This window comes from Amphiprion ocellaris, chromosome 4 (assembly GCF_022539595.1).
Source record: "Amphiprion ocellaris isolate individual 3 ecotype Okinawa chromosome 4, ASM2253959v1, whole genome shotgun sequence".
NCBI classification, from domain to species: Eukaryota; Metazoa; Chordata; class Actinopteri; family Pomacentridae; genus Amphiprion; species Amphiprion ocellaris.
The window spans coordinates 23,711,348-23,731,506 of NC_072769.1; the positions used below are offsets into that span (position 1 = coordinate 23,711,348).

General features: G+C 40.8%; 2 protein-coding genes across 3 annotated transcripts; both read right to left on the minus strand.

Annotated features, from left to right (window-relative positions):
• Positions 1-461: 461 nt before the first annotated feature.
• fam161a (FAM161 centrosomal protein A) lies at positions 462-8,574 on the minus strand. 2 transcript variants are annotated; one of them, XM_055010315.1, is made up of 8 exons: positions 8,048-8,574; positions 7,362-7,549; positions 6,022-6,290; positions 3,627-4,856; positions 3,149-3,316; positions 2,777-2,876; positions 2,398-2,537; positions 462-1,420 (listed from the first exon to the last, which is right to left on the minus strand). In XM_055010315.1, the coding sequence occupies exons 1-8, from the start codon at positions 8,061-8,063 to the stop codon at positions 1,144-1,146; spliced, it is 2,388 nt and encodes a 795-aa protein (XP_054866290.1). In that variant the 5' UTR covers positions 8,064-8,574; the 3' UTR covers positions 462-1,143. The 2 variants fall into 2 exon arrangements, with proteins under 2 accessions (XP_054866290.1, XP_035812984.2); XM_035957091.2 differs by lacking the exons at positions 7,362-7,549; positions 8,048-8,574 and adding an exon at positions 6,616-7,325.
• Positions 8,575-11,205: 2,631 nt separating this feature from the next.
• On the minus strand, positions 11,206-20,150 carry cct4 (chaperonin containing TCP1, subunit 4 (delta)). Its single transcript, XM_023289915.3, has 13 exons — positions 19,855-20,150; positions 17,882-17,934; positions 17,703-17,792; positions 17,492-17,600; positions 16,564-16,828; positions 16,344-16,476; positions 15,507-15,646; positions 14,684-14,780; positions 14,134-14,244; positions 13,635-13,765; positions 12,092-12,326; positions 11,508-11,621; positions 11,206-11,369 (listed from the first exon to the last, which is right to left on the minus strand). Exons 1-13 carry the CDS (start codon positions 19,970-19,972, stop codon positions 11,355-11,357), a joined length of 1,611 nt encoding a protein of 536 aa, XP_023145683.1. The 5' UTR covers positions 19,973-20,150; the 3' UTR covers positions 11,206-11,354.
• Positions 20,151-20,159: the final 9 nt, after the last annotated feature.

Here is a 20,159-nt window from a genome sequence, read left to right on the forward strand (position 1 = left end):
ATATAATCAAGGTCATGGTGACTAGAAAAACCAATAAGTATTTCATATAGCGATAAATTAGATCATATATGTCTTTTTTTATCTTAAGCGCTGTCCAATAATTTGCATTTAAAAATAAAAATAAATAATTAATCCTGTATCAACATTGTGCACATATGATATCAAAGTGGCAGTGTTGTGTTTCTGAACGGTCATTCATCAATTACGCCTTTTTCATTGCAGACATTTTGACATGTCACAGAACTAAAAAGCACAGTAAATGAATGACAGCTGAACTTGATTTTGCTGTGTCATTGCCCCCAGATCCATATTACATGCTTACTGTATTCTAAGCATGGTTTCAGTATGTGGTGTTTTAATTCCAGAAACGTGATCAAATCTATTCCAACTAATTGTGAATCAAGGAAAGAAAACTCTCGAGAACCTGAGAAACAAACATTAAATTGAAAAAAAAAAAAAAATTTTCTTAAAAAAAGTTTTAATTTTCAGTGACAATTCAAAATTACACTTTGATTTCATTCAGACATTGTACGTAAAAGTTGCAAAGTGTGGTGAGCTTCTTTTTTTTTTTAGTAACAACTAAAACAGTAAATTGCTACACTTAATATAAAGCAAATCTTCCAGACAGGTAGGATGTAGAATAGATTTGAGAAACCCCATTGTGATCATGGTATACTGGGATGCTTGAGTAGAAGACAGTCATTGATACTGTTATTGGTAACAACTGTGTTTATCCTACAATGACAAGTCAAAGTATGGACTGTGCAAATGACCTATGGCCATGTCCAAAGTCACTCCCTGAAGTGTGAAACTTCTGCTTTTTTTGTTCCCACAAAATTTGCCGAAGTGGAGCGAACTCATTTCATGTACATTACTTATCCCAGAAACTCCAGATGTCCAAAACCTCAATTTACTTACTCACTACAACATGATTATTAGTGTAGTATTAGTGAATTGGTGAGCAACAGCGAGATTTCAGATACAGCACCACCTCAGGTACAGCTTCCGGTTCTAATTCTTACATTTTATCCTTAGACACTCAGACATTTTCATCCTCACTTATTATTTACTTGATGAGTTCAGGTTTCTGTATCAGAGCTTTTGAACACAGAGATGCCCCTTGACTGGAGATATTTGATGACATCACTCCCTTGCCTCTTGCTGCTTAGCATCAGCCTCGTGCTCGCTGTCGTCTGAGTAATTCTCATGATCGTCTGAGTAGTGGTAACTTTCGTCAGAATACTGGCGATCATCTCCACGGTAATCCTTGGCTCCATGGTTACTGGTGGCATCCACGTCACTCGCCTCCTCCCTGTCTCTCCCTTCTTCGCTCTTGCCTTCGTCATCCATGTCTTCATCATCAAGGAAGACCTTTCTGTAGTGAACAGGTTCGTACCCAGCATCCATCTCCTCTAGGTCACTAAATAATACAAAAACACAATCAGTTGATGACAGTAATATGTTCACCATTAAGCCTAAATCAGAGTCAGATATCAGAAATACTTTATTGTTCCCCGAGATCAAATTGTTTATTAACGCCGATTGTCACACAACTCCGCCGCGTTCCTTGGCGCAGTTATGTGACGACCGGCATACATTTGTCTGACTGGTTGTCTCTGCACGACATTACTCTAAAATGAAAAAATGGATTTGGATGAAATTTTCAGGGAAGGTCAGAAATGACATAAGGACCAGCTGATTAGATTTTGGCAGTGATGCAGCTTAAAGTCTGGATCCATGGATTTCTTAAATATTTCTGTATCATTGCGCGATAGCGGCACGGCGTCACTGTAACTATGACAACAAGTGAACACTACGTCAGCTGCCTGCTGACGATCACATGATTGTGATCCCACTACAAATCGACCGCTGCAGAATTATTGGGACTTATCCGTCGGAAATCATACAACAACTGAGCAGCCTTGGTGGAGTACTGCGTGCTCTGAATGCTTTTCTTGTGTTACAGTTGCTCCAATTCAAAGTCATGAATATAAACAGTACAAATTAGAGATAATAGAAAAATATGCCCTAAAAATGTAAACATGAGTAGAAACTGTATAAAAGGCATACATATACACTGGCTGAAATGAGTCATATAGCAAATATATTTTTAACACTTGTTTTAGCCATTAGTCAGGAATATCAGGTGGGTTATTTAGCATTTTTTAATGTACAGTGTAAATGTCAAAGCTGAGTTTGAAATTGTTTCAAATATTCAAAGTCTTTTTACCACGTTTCTTGTGACAGTGACTTGACTCACTGCAGCACAGTCAATTTATGTTGCACTTAAGTGATTTGAGTATTTGATTGTCCAAAATAACCAATGAAATCTTGCCAGATCTTGTCAGGACTAAATACTTGTCAGCACCTTGTGCATCAGAGATGTCACAGATTTACCTGTGCTTGCTGTCACTGGATGGGGAGGCCCTGCGTGCAGATCCTGATTTGGCTGCTTTGCTGCTGATAAACTCCTCAGTCACATCACATCCATGCAGGGCTTTGGTGTAGCGTTTCTCTGCCGCATGTTTGGCATTCCTCTGTTATCAAATCACATGTTCATAAAGCTGATTTCTCCCTTTCTAGATAGATAGATAGATAGATGATAGATAGATAGATAGATAGATAGATAGATAGATAGATAGATAGATAGATAGATAGATAGATAGATAGATAGATAGATAGATAGATAGATAGATAGATAGATAGATAGATAGATAGATAGATAGATAGATAGATAGATAGATAGATAGATAGATAGATAGATAGATAGATTCACCTGTGCAACCTGCTCCAACAGCAGCGGCCTTCCCTTCACTCTCTGTCGCATCTCTTTAATCTCCTGCTGGTATTCCCTCCTGCGCTGAAAGTCTTGTTTCCTTTAGAGAGCACAGAATAATGGGTAATTTCTTTCCTTATCGGCCACTGGACACCCTCAGCCTCTTGCTCTCTAGTCTATACACACAGGATCAGGCATGGAATAATAAATGATCGACATCATTTCTTAAATAAAGACAAACATGAAGTTTACATGGTAATTCTGAGTGAATAGAGTGTACTACATGAATTTAGGTACTTAACAAACAAAACAGGCAGATGTTTGTTACTAACAGTTGAGGTCACAATAGTGGTAGTGTGGGTTTTAGGTTACCTGAACTCTTTGAGCTTGCTCTGGTGGGTCTGTGAGAGAGCCAGATGGGTGTCGTTGGCCTGGGCACGCTTCAAAACCACCCTCTGCAGCTTCTTCTCCTTCTGCTTCTGTCTTTCCCTCCACCGCTCCTCCTCCTCCTCAGCCCTCTTCCTCTGCTCCAGGGCCTTTCTATTCAGGAAGATAATTTGGTCACAGATGGAGGAAGGTTCGAAGGAGGGAACTATGGCGGGGAGGGGTGGTCAGTGGAGCACTGGGGGTGCAACAGTGGGCTAGAAGACTGTTTTGAAGTGGATGGTGGGTTAAAAGCACACTGCTGGGGTCATTGGGAAAAGGAGTTCAGTCAAGAGTTCCGTCTTAATGGAGTTCAAACACAGGAGGAAATTGTTGATCTCACTATGTCTAAACAGGACATTTGAGTTCTGAGGGTTTCTCTATGTGAACTATAATGGTGGAAGGTTTCGGGGTCCTAAGATGGTACCTCACGGCCTCATGGCGTTTTTTTGTGGCATCTGTCGCTTTGGCAGGAATTAGCTCCAGGCTGCCTGAGAGGGATGAGCAAAGGCTTGAGTTTGGTGTCCGAGCTGGTCCGGAGTTGATGTATGGCCAGCGCAGCATCCGAGGGCTGCTCTGCTCCTTCTCAATGTCAGCCAGGATGCGTTCTCGGTGTGAGGAGATCTGTGATGTCTTCAGTTCAAAGGGTTCACATGCAGTTGTAGGCTTCACCTCCTTTCGTTTTTCCAGGTGCTTCTGGAAGCGTCTGTAACTGGCATCAAAATCAGGTACCTCTTTGTTTATTTGTGGCCTGTGTGAGAAGCTGTCCTCCCCTCCAGCTGGAGTGCTGCCATCTTTAGCCTTCTTACGCTCACTGAGTCGCCGTGTGAGCATGCTGGGAGGCATTGAAGCACTGTGGAGCATCTCCTGAGCTCTCATCTGTATCTTGATAGACCGATAGAGCTGCTCTTCCTTCATCTGATCTCCTGATGCTGCTGCATACACAGACTTAGGCACAGGCTTGGCCTTGAACGGTTTAACTTTCTGCTGGTCGGAGAGTTGTTGGTCACGTAGCTGTTTCTGCTCCTTCTTTAGTCGCTCCCTCTCTAGGAAGCTAAAGGGCTTCTGGATGGTTCGAAGATGCTGCTCTTGTCGCTCTCTCATTGTTCGCAGTCGTTCCTCATTCCGTCCCTGTAGCTCTTCATAAAGTGGGAGGTGAACATGTGCAGGTACAGGACTAGCACGAAACTTCCTCTGGCACTCTGTCAGTTCCTCTAGCTGCCTTCGCAGCTCTCTATTCTCCAGTTCTATCTCTGAACGTGTCTTTACGCCATGCTTCCGCCTTTCAGCCTCACGCAGCGTCATCTGGAAAGGTCTTGGGATGGTCACTCTGTGTTTCCAATGCTCCTGTTCACCATCTTTATTCCCCTGCCTCTTCTTTTCTTTTCTCTTTCGTGATCTCCTCTGGCCTCCTGGTAGGCTGTGCAGTGAAGAGGAGGACAGGCGGCGACTATAAGGGGACAGTTTAAAGTCCCTCCACATGTTCTTGATGTGCTCTTTGGGAGAAAACAGCAGACCTTTCTCTACATCATTACTGGCAGCTTCATCCTCATCTGAAGAGTCTGAATGTCCAGAGCCCCACCTGAGTTCAACAGCAGAGTGTGATTTTCTCAAGCGATGGCATGGGGCTGCTGGGCTGGTATTTGCGCACTGCAACCTAACAACAATGAAGACAAACAAACCAACAAAAAGCAAACCGAATAAAAAATGACTGTCAATATAACAATCTTCTATCTCAATGTCAAAATATCACAATGAAATTAACAGTTTGTTCAACTGTTCGTTTAAAGACATACATTATGTCAGACTGTAATCTGGTAAATTCAATACATAATAAAAGCTTGAATAATAAAGTTATTTACTGTACACATTCATTTGTCAATTATTCTCCTCAATCTTTCCACTGATCATTTTGTTTCTGAAATGTTAGAGAACTGTGACAATTTCTCAGATTCCAAATAACCATATTCAGAATGTTAATCATGTCTAATCAGCAGTCCACAGATATTTAATTTACATTAACATAAAACAGCAAATTAAGTTTAGGTAATTAGTTTTTGAAAAATGATTCAAACAATTAATAAATCAGTTGCTATCTAGCTGATTCACAGTTATTTCAGTAATAATTTCAACTTTAGTTACATTACTCTAGTTACACCTTAATAATAGAACATTCAGTGTAAAAAAAAATGGATTTGTATTTATGAACGTTGTTTTGTTGTCTCCAAACTGTCAGGTCAGACTCGTCACACTGGTCAGTGTATCTGACCACTTTAGAATGTTTTAAGGGATCAGTTCACACAAAGTTTTTTCACTTGCTGAAAAAATACATGCTGCTATACATAATGTCTTATTTTATATTTGCTTCTGTTTTGAGATATTCCTGACAGAGATTCAATTTGTGCTGTCAACAGTTTGCAATAAGCAGCTGTAATAATCCTTTGACAGTTCCTGGCTTGTGGTTTATCCAAAGTAAGAGCGTTTTCAGCTGCACAGCATTATTTGATTTACTTCCATTATAGTGGGATGACAGCAGACATTTCAGAGGTCTTAAAATCAAGGACACGTAAAACAAAAAAACATAGTTTTTACATAGTTACATAATACTGGCAGTGACTAAAAAACTTTCTTTTTGTCATTTGGTTGAACTGACCCTTTGTGTTACTAAATATGGTGATAACATCCCCCACAGTGAATAAAGGATTAAGATCACTATTGTTTGTTGTATCATGTCTATTAAAACCATAGAATACCAGAGAGAAAATGAACTCAAGACAATACATTTTGCGTTCCTCGTATAATGCCAACCAAAACTCACCCACCTGTGGCCCACATCCAGCTTTGCCATGTCAAAAGGCTCCGTGGATTTGAGCTGCAGCTTTTGCCGATACATGCTCTCCAGCTCAGCCATTGTGCGCAGGTGGGCCTTCTTCAGCTCCTCTAGCTTACTGTAGTACTCCTCATTGGAGAAAAAGATTTCACTCAGGTCGAGGCGGTGTCCTGCTGCTCTGTAGTCGGCCACCATGTAAGGTCCAGCCTTCCCTTGATAGTCCTCATCACAGAAATCAGAGCCTGAGTCCTCATACTCCAACTAAAATGGGCAAAGATCACAAAAATGTCATCTCACAACCAGTGGTCATTTTTAATTTGAATCTTAAGGACCTAAACAGCACATGGTTTGACTCACACATTCTATTTTGAATATGACGAGAGGTAGCTTGAAAAAAACAAACATATTTGATTTGATTTGAAGCTGTCATATATTTTAATGTAGCCACAAGATGTTGGCTTTAACCCCCATGGCTTCTGCAGAGAGCAGCCATGCTCTGCAGCACTCAGGCTCCTCTAGGATTAAGCCTATTATCGTGCCATGGCAGCGAAGTGGGCCATATGGTGTAGCACAAAGGACAGCTTACCATAAAACACTTTAATTCACACACACCCTCAGTCAGGTGTCTGGCTCCATCAAAGCTCGCATTATCATGAGGCATTCATCAAAAACTTCACTGAAACGGGACAACTGGTACAAGATGCTGCTTGGAAGGACAGCAGTGTTGCTGTCCAGAGGAAAAATAAGTGTTGGGGATTATAAACTGAATGAGACGTCTGGTAATCTAGTCAAGACGGAAGTCCAAGAATAGTCAGGTAAACAAATTATACAGATCAAATCCCTTCCGCAGCACACACTGACCTAAAACTGTCATCAACAGGCTGACTGGACAAGATCGGAAACTGTATCAGGTTTACTTGACAAACAGATTAAAGATCATACTGGTTGAACTACTGAATTACAACTCTTCTTAGTGTGGAACACATGGGAGGAAAAAAAAATCTTAAATCAAAAATGTGTATTTTGATTCCTCTAAGTTCAGACAGGCAATATTGCAGTAAGGAGTTAAACCCCTTTAAACTTGTTAATCGTTATCTATGTCTGCATTGCTAAGACTGTCTTTTTGGGTCACAGTAATCCACCTCTAAATAACGTTACTTTAAGTCACCATGCGTGTCGGAATACTTAGCAAGTTGGAGCTCATTCGCATCTGTAAAAGTAGACGTCAGGATCATTTAAATGTGTTCTAAACAAAAATCTGGATTTATAATGGACCCTCTGGCTCTGCACACCAACATTCACACTCAGTAAAGTTACTTTTATTGTCTTTACCTCCTTCTCGTAGTCCCGGTTGTCCATGTGACCCGTAGCCGTGTACGGCAGGACTCTCTCCCGCTCGTACGAAGCTAAAGGCGCTCTGGTGTGCGGGTCTACCGGCGTTTTCAAACACGACGTCACCAGAACGTTTGTCCGGTGAGCATTCGCCATGGCTAACAACAGCTTTAATGAGCTATGGTTATCTAAAAAGGTATAGAGGAAGTTAACTCAGCAGAGTTAATACAGAGAGCCGCTGCGTCCGTCGGTAACCAGGCAACAGGTGGGCTGCTGCTTAGCAACGGAGAGTCTTGGCTGGAAAGGAAGTGACGGAGGGTGGCCCGAAATGACATGCGCAGGTTTCATACAAATTAAAAGTATCGTAATCGACTGAATGTAAGAGAAATCTACAGTAACAACAAGGGTGAATAGACTTTAAATTATTCAAAATGTTATCTTCTTATAAAAACTCCATTATTTTCGAGTGGAACAGTAATAGTATTAGCTCCTATGAACAAACAAAAGAAATTCTTTGGGAAGACTAATTGGAAAATTCAGGCTTCAAGGTAGCATCCTGTGATCATTGACACACAAGTTTGAAAACGTAGGATCACTGAAAATTTGAAGAAGTACAGCTGAGATTTCCAATCAGTGTTACTGCACGAACGTGGTTATTAAAATGACCTGTGAACACTGCAACTTACTCAGCTTTGGACCCATTTGATGTGTATTTCCATGCCTGCATCATGGCTCTACATGGAAAACAATTACCGAAGGAGCTAAAAAATTTAACTGATGGAAAACTGCAAAGGAAGATCGGTGACCAACCAAAAGTTTGTGAAAACACAGTTGTAGCAGTAAGCAGGAAGTGTAGAACGAGCCATAGTAAAACTACCGTAATTTCTGGACTATAAGCCGCTACTTTTTTCTCACGCTTTGAACCCTGCGGCTTATACAACGATGTGGCTAATGTATAGATTTTTACGTGCGAGCTTCAGCCATCAATACATTTAGCCTCGTCACATCAGACCAATAAAATTACCGAACAGGTCACAGTGGACCAATGAAACTGTTGGAATTAAATCAAACACACTCACACTAAATTCTTCAAATCAGTCATTTTGCGCTTCATGCACACACCCTCAACATGGAAAACACACAAAGAAATGCATATGATGCAGCTGTTGCAGGCCGAGTCTGCTCTCCTTTACCCTCGGCAGGTTGCGGTGTGTGTGTATGTGTGACGTGAGGAGGAGCGCTGCAGGTGTGTGTGTTGCAGAGATGAGTGTGGAAGCGGAGGCATAGTGAGATGCACCATGATGATACAGCCAGTTATACAGGACAAGAGTGGGAAGCCAGTTCACGTGGACACTTGCTGCTGGTTCAATAAAGTGCCTCATTCTCCCCCTGCAAAGTTTGTCCGGACTTATATCTGGCGGTTACCATTAACGAGCCCCGCTAAGCTAAGCGGGCTAGCACGACCCGAGGCTGCCCGACCGCTAAGCTAAGCGGGTTAGCGCTACCCGAGGCTGCCCAACCGCTAAGCTAAGCGGGCTGGCGCTATCCGAGGCTGCCCAACCGCGGTTCGGCGGCCGGCAGAATCGGGTCGGAAACATAGTTTTTAAGTTAAAGGCAACCGATCTGCCTGTCGAAGAAGGAAATAGAGCGTAAGCTTGATATCAATGAATCAATGGTGAGACGTTGGAGTCGGCCGCGTGAACTGACTCAATGCGTTTTACTGCGATGTTACAGGCACTGTTCGGAAAAAGCATACTTTAATTCAAAGTTTTAAAAAAATCTTTCTGTGTAAATATCTCATGTTACAACGTGGACACCTGCGGCTTATAGTCAGGTGCGGCTTGTATATGTACAAAACTTTTTTTCTTTTTAAATTTAGTGGGTAAGGCTTAAATTCCGGTGCGCTCAATAGTCCGGAAATTACGGTAATTAGAGCCACAATGGCCATCCTCCCAATTACACATTCAGTGTACTTATTGCACAATGTGCCTCTGAAAACATTCTAGCAAGCGATTCAGACTTGGAACGAGCACTATTACTGGAAACAGGAGTTTTTTATGACACCTCAGACAGTGTTAAGGACAGCACATAAAATCATCATGTATCAATCTCTGTGGACATTCAAGAAAAACACCCTTACTGCAAGAGCAAACTGATAAAGAACAAAAAGAAGCCGAATGAATGCTGGGAGCACATTTTTCAATCAGGTAAGACCAAAATAAATTTGCTAGCTCACATGAGGTCCAGCATGTCTTGCATGAAATAATACATTTCATTCTCAGTAATAAAAGTAATAAAAAACGTTAAGTAATAAAAGCTGTACTCAGTTTTGTTACTACTGTGGGTCCTGTATGTTTCATATAGTAAATCTGAACTGCTAATGTTTAATTTTTATATTTAGAAGTAATGCAATTATTAAGAATTAATGCGTTTTTTAATCCTTTGATATGTCAGTGATATTGGCAGGAGTGTACTCATGTCTGTTGCATACAATTTACACACTAAATTATGAAGTACATTTAGTCTTTGTCGTTCTCTCTTATGTGGAAAACCATCCTGCTGAACTCAAGTCACACAGATAAGATGTCTGAACTGCAATGAAAAGGTACCCGGAAAGTTATTCAACACAATTCTTATAGTTAGAAAAGAAATTCCCTAGTTTTACTCTGCATCCATTGGTTTGTGTGTGTGTGTGTGTGTGTGTGTGTGGATGGGTGAAATAAACACATTGTAAAACACTTTGGAAGTTAAAAGGTTGAAAAAGCATTATAAATGCAATTTTCCATTTGATGCTCTTTGTGACTTATCTCACTGTTCCGCCAGTCTGCAATACCCAACAGATATTTTTAATTAAATGGTTCAAAGTCGAAGGGTTAAAATTACTGTGTGCTATATGCAAAACGTCTCTTCAACCATTGAAGTCCACCATAGATGGTTGGATTTTTCCTAAACTGCATCATGTAAATACTTAAGTGCTGCCTACTTTTTTTTTTTTGAGCTGATAAACATCAAATTAGGTTTACAGCCTTAGAGAAAACTAAATTCTACCATAAATGGGCAGGCTCCATCAAAAATCTATATAGTTTAGCAGGAAATTGACCAGAATTCACTGACTAATTGTCAAGTCATCATTAATCTTGGCTGATATGTTCAGGTCATGTTTGAAAATAATGTTTGACAATTATTAGGCAAGTGAGTATTTTGACCTTATCATCATTTCATGCATATTTTTTAACTGCAAACTATATAAACTTGAATGCGAATTGGTTTTAAGCATTATCAGGTGATGTATTTTTGGAATGAAGGAGGGTGTGGCCCAAAGCGATCAACACCTGATATCAAGGTGTGCATAATTATTAGGCAGCTTCTTACCTCAGACAAAGTGGATCCAAAAAGAAATTTAAGATTCTGAACAGTAAAAGGTTGTAAAATGCCTTTCAGAGGGATTCAGCACTCTTGACGTAGCTAAGCTATTGAGGCATGATCACCGAACAATCCAGCGTTTTATTTGAAGTTTAAGGTCATCAAATGACATCGAATAACAGCAGTGATCAACTCAGTGGATCGTGATATGCTGATACGCGTCTGGGGAGAATTCTCTTACTGCATTCATGTTGCCCGTGCTGCAGGAGGTGGCCACATGGAACACTTGTAAGATAGGAAATAAAAGTTGATTGTGAGTAGAATACTTGTGACTTGGCTGGAGTTTTCTATTGCTTTTCCTTATTAAAATATTGCATAATGAAATCGGTTCATTCTTTTTGAATAACCCTGTGTAATAAGCCACAAAGCTGATGTTTAATTTTTTAACGTGAAAAAATAAATAACTCACATGTGCGAAAGCTGGAGTGTCAACAAAAAAAAAACAAGCCTTTGTTTATTAAATTAGGCAACGTAACAACTACAGCGGAAATCTGAACAGACTGACGTCGACAGAGTCCTCTGATCCCTCGCAGTACGAGCAGGCTTCATGACAGAACTCACTGGACAGACTTATCGGGTGTTCACCTGGAACAAGACAAAACAAAGGTTAAAAACATGTGATGTAGTTCACTCAGACTTCAATACAGTGAAGACTTAATGCTCTTAAAAAATAAGGGTATTTTCCAAAAATTGGAACCCATAGTTTGGGGTGTTGAGTCTTACAACATCGTCGATCTTGAGGATACTGCGGACCGTCTCTGTGGCCAACGTCAGAGCACTGATGGAAACCAGGAGAGGCTGCACCACCAGCTCCTCCAGGATGTTGGAGATTCCTCCCTGTTAGACGCACAACCAGGAAAATTCAATCAGCCCCAATGATACTGAGTCACAGCAAATAAAAAGCTGCATTTCTGACTGCCATATATGAGAATGAGCAGCCTTGGTGGAGTACTGTGTTCTCTGAGTACTTTCCTCATTAGTTAAGTGAAAATAAGCATAGGACCTAAAGTATCCAGAGTAGAAGCATCTAATGCAAAAAATGGCCTCTCAAATTTATATATTACATATTGAGGTGACACGATTCAGTGTCCGTACAAAACGTTCACATCCATAAAACACACCTGCACTCACCGAAAGGTCATTTTACTATTAAGATTTCTTCTGTTGGAAATGATACAAAGACTGAGCAGCTTTGGCAGAGTACTGCGCCCTCTGAGTGCTTTTTTTGTTTGTTAATATTACATGAAGTAACAGAGTGAAGCTATGTCATCTCATGTAATCAAAGAGGCGAAGAAACGCTAAACAACCTTGCGGACGTTGATGCCGGCCATCTTGTCTCCCTGTGCATGTCTGTTGCGGAGCTCCGTCACAGTGGAGATGGGGTTCAGGCCGGCATTCTCAGCGAGCGTCGAGGGGATGACCTCTAGGGCGTCACCATACGCCCTCACGCAGTAAGCCTCCATACCACCCAGGGTGCGGGAGTATTCTGCCAGACGCACAGCCAGCTCGATCTCAGGAGCACCGCCGCCAGCTATCAGAGCTCTGAAGGAAAGACAAGCAAGAGGCAATATTATGACAATTATATCGATACAATTCTCAGAAATGATGCAAAAATTGCAGATAAATGGTGCCTGCTTGACTTTTGATCGATTGTTATAGGTCAAGTTGCAATAAGCCTGATAAACACTAGTTAACCATCTGAGGCCCAAAACCTGATGACTCATTTGAAAAACATGTCTGTTAAAAAAAACAGAACGCCCAAATATGGTTCAGGGTTTAGAGGGTTAAGTTATAATGCCGGTTTAATACAAACTTAGATCCTGAGTCACTTCTATCTGTAATAACAGCACAGTAATCAAAGTAATTGCTGACTTGAGGACACAGTGACATGACGAAAAAGTCAAAGGTCAAGAAAATCATGCAAAGATCTAAATGATCTAAACCACTTTTATTAGAGGTATAACTAAAGTGACAGAAGCTGACAGAAACAGTTACAAATAATATAGATTTCCAAGGAAAACTATGTGAACATCCACTGTAATGTCCTTCAGTAGAAGGAAGTGGGTCTGCCAGCTGGAGTGGGTGTTAATTACATCTGGGGCAATAAATTCATAATGTTGGCCTTTGTTTTCTTTGATTATTTATCTGGTTACTCATTGAAATGGTCGTCAAAATCATCAAATTAAGACACATTAATTTGAAGTTACACTTTAATTTAAGTGTACTTATTTCAAATAGATACTACCGTTCAAAAGTTTGGGGTCACTGAGAAATGTCCCTATTTTTGAAAGTAAAGCAGTTTTTTTTCAAAGATAACGTTAAATGAATGATAAATGCAGTCTAGACACTGTTAATGTGGTAAATGACTATTCTAGTTGGAAACGGCTGATTTTTAATGGAATATCTCCATAGAGGTACAGAGGAACATTTCCAGCAACCATCACTCCTGTGTTCTAATGCTACATTGTGTTAGCTAATGGTGTTGAAAGGCTAATTGATGATTAGAAAACCCTTGTGCAATTATGTTAGCACATGAATGAAAGTGTGAGTTCTCATGGAAAACATGAAATTGTCACGGTGACCCCGGACTATTGAGCGGTAGTGCATGTGAAATTAACATGAACATCAACATATGTGTGAATGCTCTCCAGCCAAGTTGCTGAAACAACCAGGAGTGAGTAAACGGTGAGCTTTTCACTGTACTGTTCCTCCGTTCGTTACGCTCCAGCAGGATCAACCAATGCAAGAGCGCCTTTGTCAGAGGGTGTGTGTCTGTACTGTGTCCAGAAAATGCAGTTTCTATCCACCTCTGCCATGTTAGAGAAAACAAACTGTGCAGAGATGACTGACCTCTTCTTGACCAGGCAGCGGATGACACACAGTGCATCATGGATGGAGCGCTCTGCCTCCTCGATCACCAGCTTGTTAGAGCCCCGAACGACGATGCTCACTGTCTTCCCGGGGCTGGAGCAGCCTGTGATCTGCAGCGAGCAACAAAACATGTGTACATCAAGTCCATTAAACTTATTCTGGCTTCAGCTGTAGTCAAAGAGCAACATTAGGGCTGCAGCTATCGACAAATCCAATAATCACCTGTTTCTCTCTCATGCATGGTACTGCATCAAAACCGGAAGTGAGCGTGCTGTGCAACAGAAATAACCGTCCGGGTGGAACACGGACGGACATCCGCACTGTATTGTCCGATACCGTGCATGAGAGAGAGACAGATGATTACTCGATTCATCGATAGCTACAGTCCAAAGTAACAGGATACACTCTTTAACCTGAACTGTGCTGTGACTATGTCAAGTTAAATACCAGAATCTCTGCACAAAGACTCGATGGATACCTTAATCAGTTTGCCGGAGCCGTCCAGATTGACCTCCTCTGCCAGCTCTGCTGTGCCCAGCATTTCTGGGGTGAAGTGGTCGATGTGGGCGATGGGCTTGGTGCCGATAGTCTGAACAGGAGCAAAGGTTTCATTTTACTCTGTAGTTTTATTTGTAAAGAATATATTATTGAGAACACCTCTAGTGAAACCGGATTTTAAGTTGTTAGGCACCAATTATATGTGCCACTTTAATGTTGACAGCACAGTAGTACAGAAAATGGTGGAAATGCTGACACCAAAAGGTGCAGGTCACAAAACAAACCATTTACTCAAAATGTTGTTGACTTTTTATTAAACATCAAAATAAGAATATTTTGCAGAGTACGGTATGTACATTCTAAATGCAAATGCAAGTCAAACATGCATTCAGGTCTGAGCCAAAGTAACATGTGACAGCATCAGTGGAAGAAATATTTGCTGCTCATTAGCAAGGCGATGACACAGAGAGTGATGGAACATTTGGAAATGTCTGAAACAGTGCAGCTGTGGGGGACTGGACGGCACTCACCTTGCAGATGAACTCGATGTCCTCCCTCTCGATTTCTTTCACCACCATGATCTTCATCTTGTTGAGGAAATGCAGGGCGAGGTCACTCAGAGCATCTCTGTCACAAGACAGCGTGTTGTTAGCATGAAGTTAGCGTGTTTACTGTCCACATCAGAGGTGAACGACCAGTCGCAAAATATGTAACTGCGATTTGTCTGATAAATAATACATCCTGTGATATCATTTTTTAAAAATTTCAATTCAACATTTGTGTGTAATGAATATAAAACATGATAGACCCTTATCACATCAGACAGCATCACATTCTATGCCAAGATGAGAACTTAACAAAATAAACAACTTTATAAAAAAACATGCTGAGGTTAATTGGTGATTCTAAATTGTCCATAGGTGTGAATGTGGTTGTCTCTATATGTAGCCCTGAGATAGACTGGTGATCTGTCCAGGGGTCCCCTGTCTTCATCCTAAGTCACATAGAAAAGACTCCAGCCTCCCCATGATCCTAATGAGGATTAAGTGGTGTATAGATAATGGATGGATTGATAAAATAATTCAAACGAAATAACAGGACCTTTCTGGGGAAAAAAAATCCATAACACTGAACATGTAGATTATTCATGGTAACATCTAAGTATTGTATAGTATTTAATAAAGTTAGCCAGCCATAGTTATCATCTAAACTACAGCCTTTGTGATTTGCTAATTGCACTGTTTCAAACTGCTGTTTAAAATCAATGGATTGTTCAGCACTGGTCCATATCAGAATGCGACCAAACACACGGCAGTAACTGTCTTCATCAGCTCCTCAGCTGTGTCTGCCTACCTAAGGATGGACTTCTGGATGAGCAGCACATTGCAGCCAGCCTTCTTGATCTGTTTCACCAAGTTGAGGATGTAAGCGCGCTCCTCCCGCAGCACACGGTCCATCTGGGCGTAGTCTGAGACCACGATCTGGTTGTCCATCTGCATCCCCAAAGAACAGTGCAGGTCAGGACAGAAAGGGACATGTCAGGAATTTGTCAGAGGTTAGAAGCTGAGTTTTAAAAATAGGTTGTTTCCAGTCAAAAGCTAAACCAACAGTTCTGCAAAATCTTGGATAACTGGAAACATGACAACTTGCATGAATGAATTATTGTATGCACGAACTTTAGAAGGTGTTTGGAAATGTACCAATCAGAAGATGAAGCATTTCTGACAGCACTTTCTTGCTACGTATTCTTCAAATATTAAAATGCATGTTGACTGGACAACCCATTCATTCAATACTATTTATCACAAGTCAGAGAAATTGTTTTTCCTTGATCACTGTGCATCTCTGCTGAAGTCCTCAAGTCTAAATGCGTCATTAAGTCAATTTCAACCAATCAATCTAAAGGTTAATTTATATCTATGGAGACTTTTCACAGAGAATAATATCACAACATAATGAAACACTGATCCTCAACTTGACAATTCTATATGACTGTGCACTTATCTACCTGTATAAAATGATACTGAGAAACAATAAATCAGGATTCTCTTCTCCTCTGTACAAACCAAGAAAGACCACAAAAAGTTGAGTTCCCACAAAAAGTCAAGCTGAATGAATACAACGTTCAAAATCTGATGCTGAGTATGAAACATAGCAGCAGAAACTGTTGATATTCATCAAATGACTCACATCAGTTTTGGGAGGGGACAGGCAGAACTGGATGAGGCCGATTTTGGCCTTCTCCACACGGGTCACACCGGTGTTGGCCACCCTCTGTGTCAGCACCAGACCGTCCACCAGCTCACAGTCATCAATGGTCCCTCTGAGCACAACACACACCAGTGAGAACCACCAGTAAACATTTCTAACAGATGTGAACAATCGCAGAAAAAACAAAATCAATCCTCACCCAAGCTTCTTGATGATTTTGATGTCCTGCAGGTCGACGCTGGTGGCTGTGGCGGGTTCGATGACTCTCATAACAGCGTCCACGCTCATGGGTGCCAGCAGACTGGAGTACTGCGACACCACCTTAGAGCACAGCGATGTGGTGGCGCTGTTGAGCAGCGTCTCACGGTCGCTCAGCTGCACGGGCCGGCTCATGGCTGTCAGCACCTCCACGCCCTTATCCACGGCCTTCTGGAAGGACTCGGAGATGATGGTTGGGTGGATACCTGACCGATGGGACCAAACGCAAACATCACTGCTGAATCGTCCCAAGAAGATCTGGACAAAACTCATCAGCGAAAACATGACAGTCGCTTCATCAAACATGTATTCAAGCAAAAATGCCCAATATTTGGTGGTTTCAGTGAATAAAATGCGAGAGATTTGCTTGCTGTCAGTTTTGTGTGACTTAATACATGAAAACGTAAATATTTCTGCACTTTGGTTTGCTGATCAAGCAATGTAAAGATGTCAGTCTGAGCTCTGAAGTTATGTCACTCTTCACTGTTTTCTGGCATTTTATAGACCACAGACTGGGTCTCCAAAGAAACTGGTTAGCCTTAAAATGACTCACTGTTTGATGACCGTCACTGACAAAACTGTTCTCCAACTTTTAAGGACTTTAAATTCATTTTCAATATGCCAACCTGCCTACGCTTTTCCACCTCCAGCACTTTGCCTTTTTAATGCGTGGAGTGAAAATATGCATAAAAACAAGCAGTTAGTTTAAAAAATGGAATTACATCTCCTTCAATTTATTATTTTTTTTACACTTTTCAAAACCTTCACGAGCTCCCGCTTATCCTCCATGACAAGGGGCAGTAACCAAGATGAGCATTTACATTTGATTAAAACCCTTTCATTTTTTTAATATTACTTAATACTCCTACCTTTCTGCAGCAGTTTGGAGCAGGCATCCAGCAGAGCTCCAGCAATCACTACAACAGAGGTGGTGCCATCACCAGCCTCGATATCCTGCGCTTTGGACAGTTCCACCAGCTGAAACACACACATTTCAGTCAACATTGGCTAATGATAGAATTAAGGAATGGATAGTAATTGCCTTTGTTACAAAAATATCTAAGGAGAACATTAACGTACCATTTTGGCAGCCGGGTGGAGCACCTGCATCTGCTTGAGGATGGTGGCCCCGTCATTGGTAATGGTCACGTCACCTTTCTCATCCTGGATCTGAAACAAGAAACAGTTTTGGGTTCGGTAAACACGTATGAACCAGGAGTTGGGTAAAGCCAGCCGAAAGTCACAATCTTTTCACTGACCATCTTGTCCATGCCTTTTGGTCCCAGACTTGTTCTGATGGCATCTGCAACAGCTGTCAAAGAAAGTAAGTGACGGTCAGAACAGTGACAACGGTCAACTCAGGCTACTTCCACTCAAACCTGTCTGGCATTAAAAAGCACAAGAAGCATTTTTGGCAGTTTTTTTCTTTTCTTTTCTTTTTGGTAAACATTACAGATTTGTAATTTGCCACAAGAAGTCATTACTTCATCCTCTTTTTTTCAGTGTGTAAATACATACATTACCAGTCAAAAGTTTGGACACACATTCTCATTCAATGCTTTTTATTTATTAATATTATTTTCTACATTACAGTTTAATACTGAAGATTAACATTTTTTGTTTACAACATAATTCCATACGTATTCTTTTATAGTTTTCTCTCTTCAGTATTAATCTAAAATGTAGAAAATAATTAAATAAAAACCACTGAATGAGGTTTGTCCAGACTTTTGACTGGTATTGTAGGCTTCAATGGTTCATTTTGGAGTTTTGTGTCTCATTTTTGCGATATTTTGCCTTGTTTTTGTTGATTTTTGTCTAACTTTTGTCATTTGTCTCATGTTTTTGTTATTTTGTCTCATGTTTTTGTCATTTTGTTTCCTTTTTTGTCCCGCTTTGTTCTCTCGTTTTGTGCTTTTTTTCTGTGTTATTCGTCTACTTTTTTTGTCGTTTTGTTTCTTGCTTTTGTCCTTTTTGGTCTCGTGTGTCATTTGTGTAATGTTTTGTCTTGTTATTGTCATTTGTCCATTTTTTGTTGTTTTGTAACTTTTTGTCTAATTTTTGTCTCGTTTTTGTTTGGTCTCATTTCCTTTGTTTCATTTTTTGTCATGTCTTATTTTTGTAATATTTTGCCTTGTTTTTGTTGTTTTTTGCCTTTTTTGTCTGACTGTTGTAGTTTGATCATAAAGTAAAATACTATATCATTCAGTTCCACATACCTGTGACTAAATGTTTTGTGACTTACTAGATAAACTGTGATCTATAAGTTGTAATGTGTAAATGATAAATGAGGACATAATGTTGCTGAAATTGAACTTATTTTTCTGAAGAAATTTCAAGTTGTTCTTAAAGTTCTGTAAAAAGATAAATCCTTAAATGTGAACATTTTCAGAACGTACTTTTTTTGCACTAAAACAAAGGAAAAAATTGGAGTAGTTGTTATTTATAGGTTATTCTGCTGTGATTTTACCTGTGTGGCCCACTTGAGATCAAACTGGGTTGAATGTGGAACCCGAACTAAAATGACTTTGACACCCCTGTGTTACACCGTCCAAGAATGGCTCCCAACGACATTTTCAGCTTTTTAAAATGTATTTTTATTTTCGATGCGGACAGAATCACCCCAACCATTTAAGAATGAGTCATTTATACTTATTCAAGTCATCTAGTGAACACTGATTTCCATATCACAGAAAAGTACCATTAGAAACACTCTAAAAATGTGGACTTCAGCTAAACACATGTTCATATGTGGTCAATTTGCCCCTAAGCTTCTGGCCTTATATAGCAACCAGCAGCTAGCTAATGCTGAGATTGTGTTGAGTCATGAGCATCTTCTAGGGAGGGTGCACCGAACTCTGGCCAAAATATTTGAAATTACTGCAGCATATAGCCAGTTGCTGTTACCTTCTCTGAAAGGAGCCTTAGCAGAAGAAACCCAGTTTGAAGGTCCATATCAGTAAGACGAATGCTATATATGGTGCATTTAAATGTGCAGAATAGATACTAATGTACTACCTATATCTGCAAGGCTCTGATTTAAACACTATCGCATAGAATTGTTATCATGAGACCGCCCTGCATGAAGTTTAGGACCAGGCAGGAGGAGACTACTACCTGGAAGACTAGAAATAACGGTACCCTGCCCAGCCCAGCCCGGGGCTACAATACTCAGCTGGGAGAGGGTGTTTGGAAACTTATGTTAGCATTTTAAAGCGGCGTTTTAGCCTACCTTTGGCAGCAGAAATGTTACTGAACCGAATCTGGGCCGGCTTGTCGCGGTCCACATACGCCCCTCCTTTGTTTTTGCCTGCGTTTGAGGCTTTCGGTGCAGCCATTGCTTCGGGCATCGCCTCTTCCTAATCGATGGAAAATGTTAAGGGAAGTCTTCAGAGCGAGACTGATGAGTCCTGGAGATGGAATACCGCGGTTCGGCTTCGGATGGACTCAGATTAAGGTGTCGCCACCCGGTCCCGTTCAGAAGCTTCCAGAGCACCGGCTGCAGCAGGAGGAAGAAGGACCCGGCTGTCAAACCGC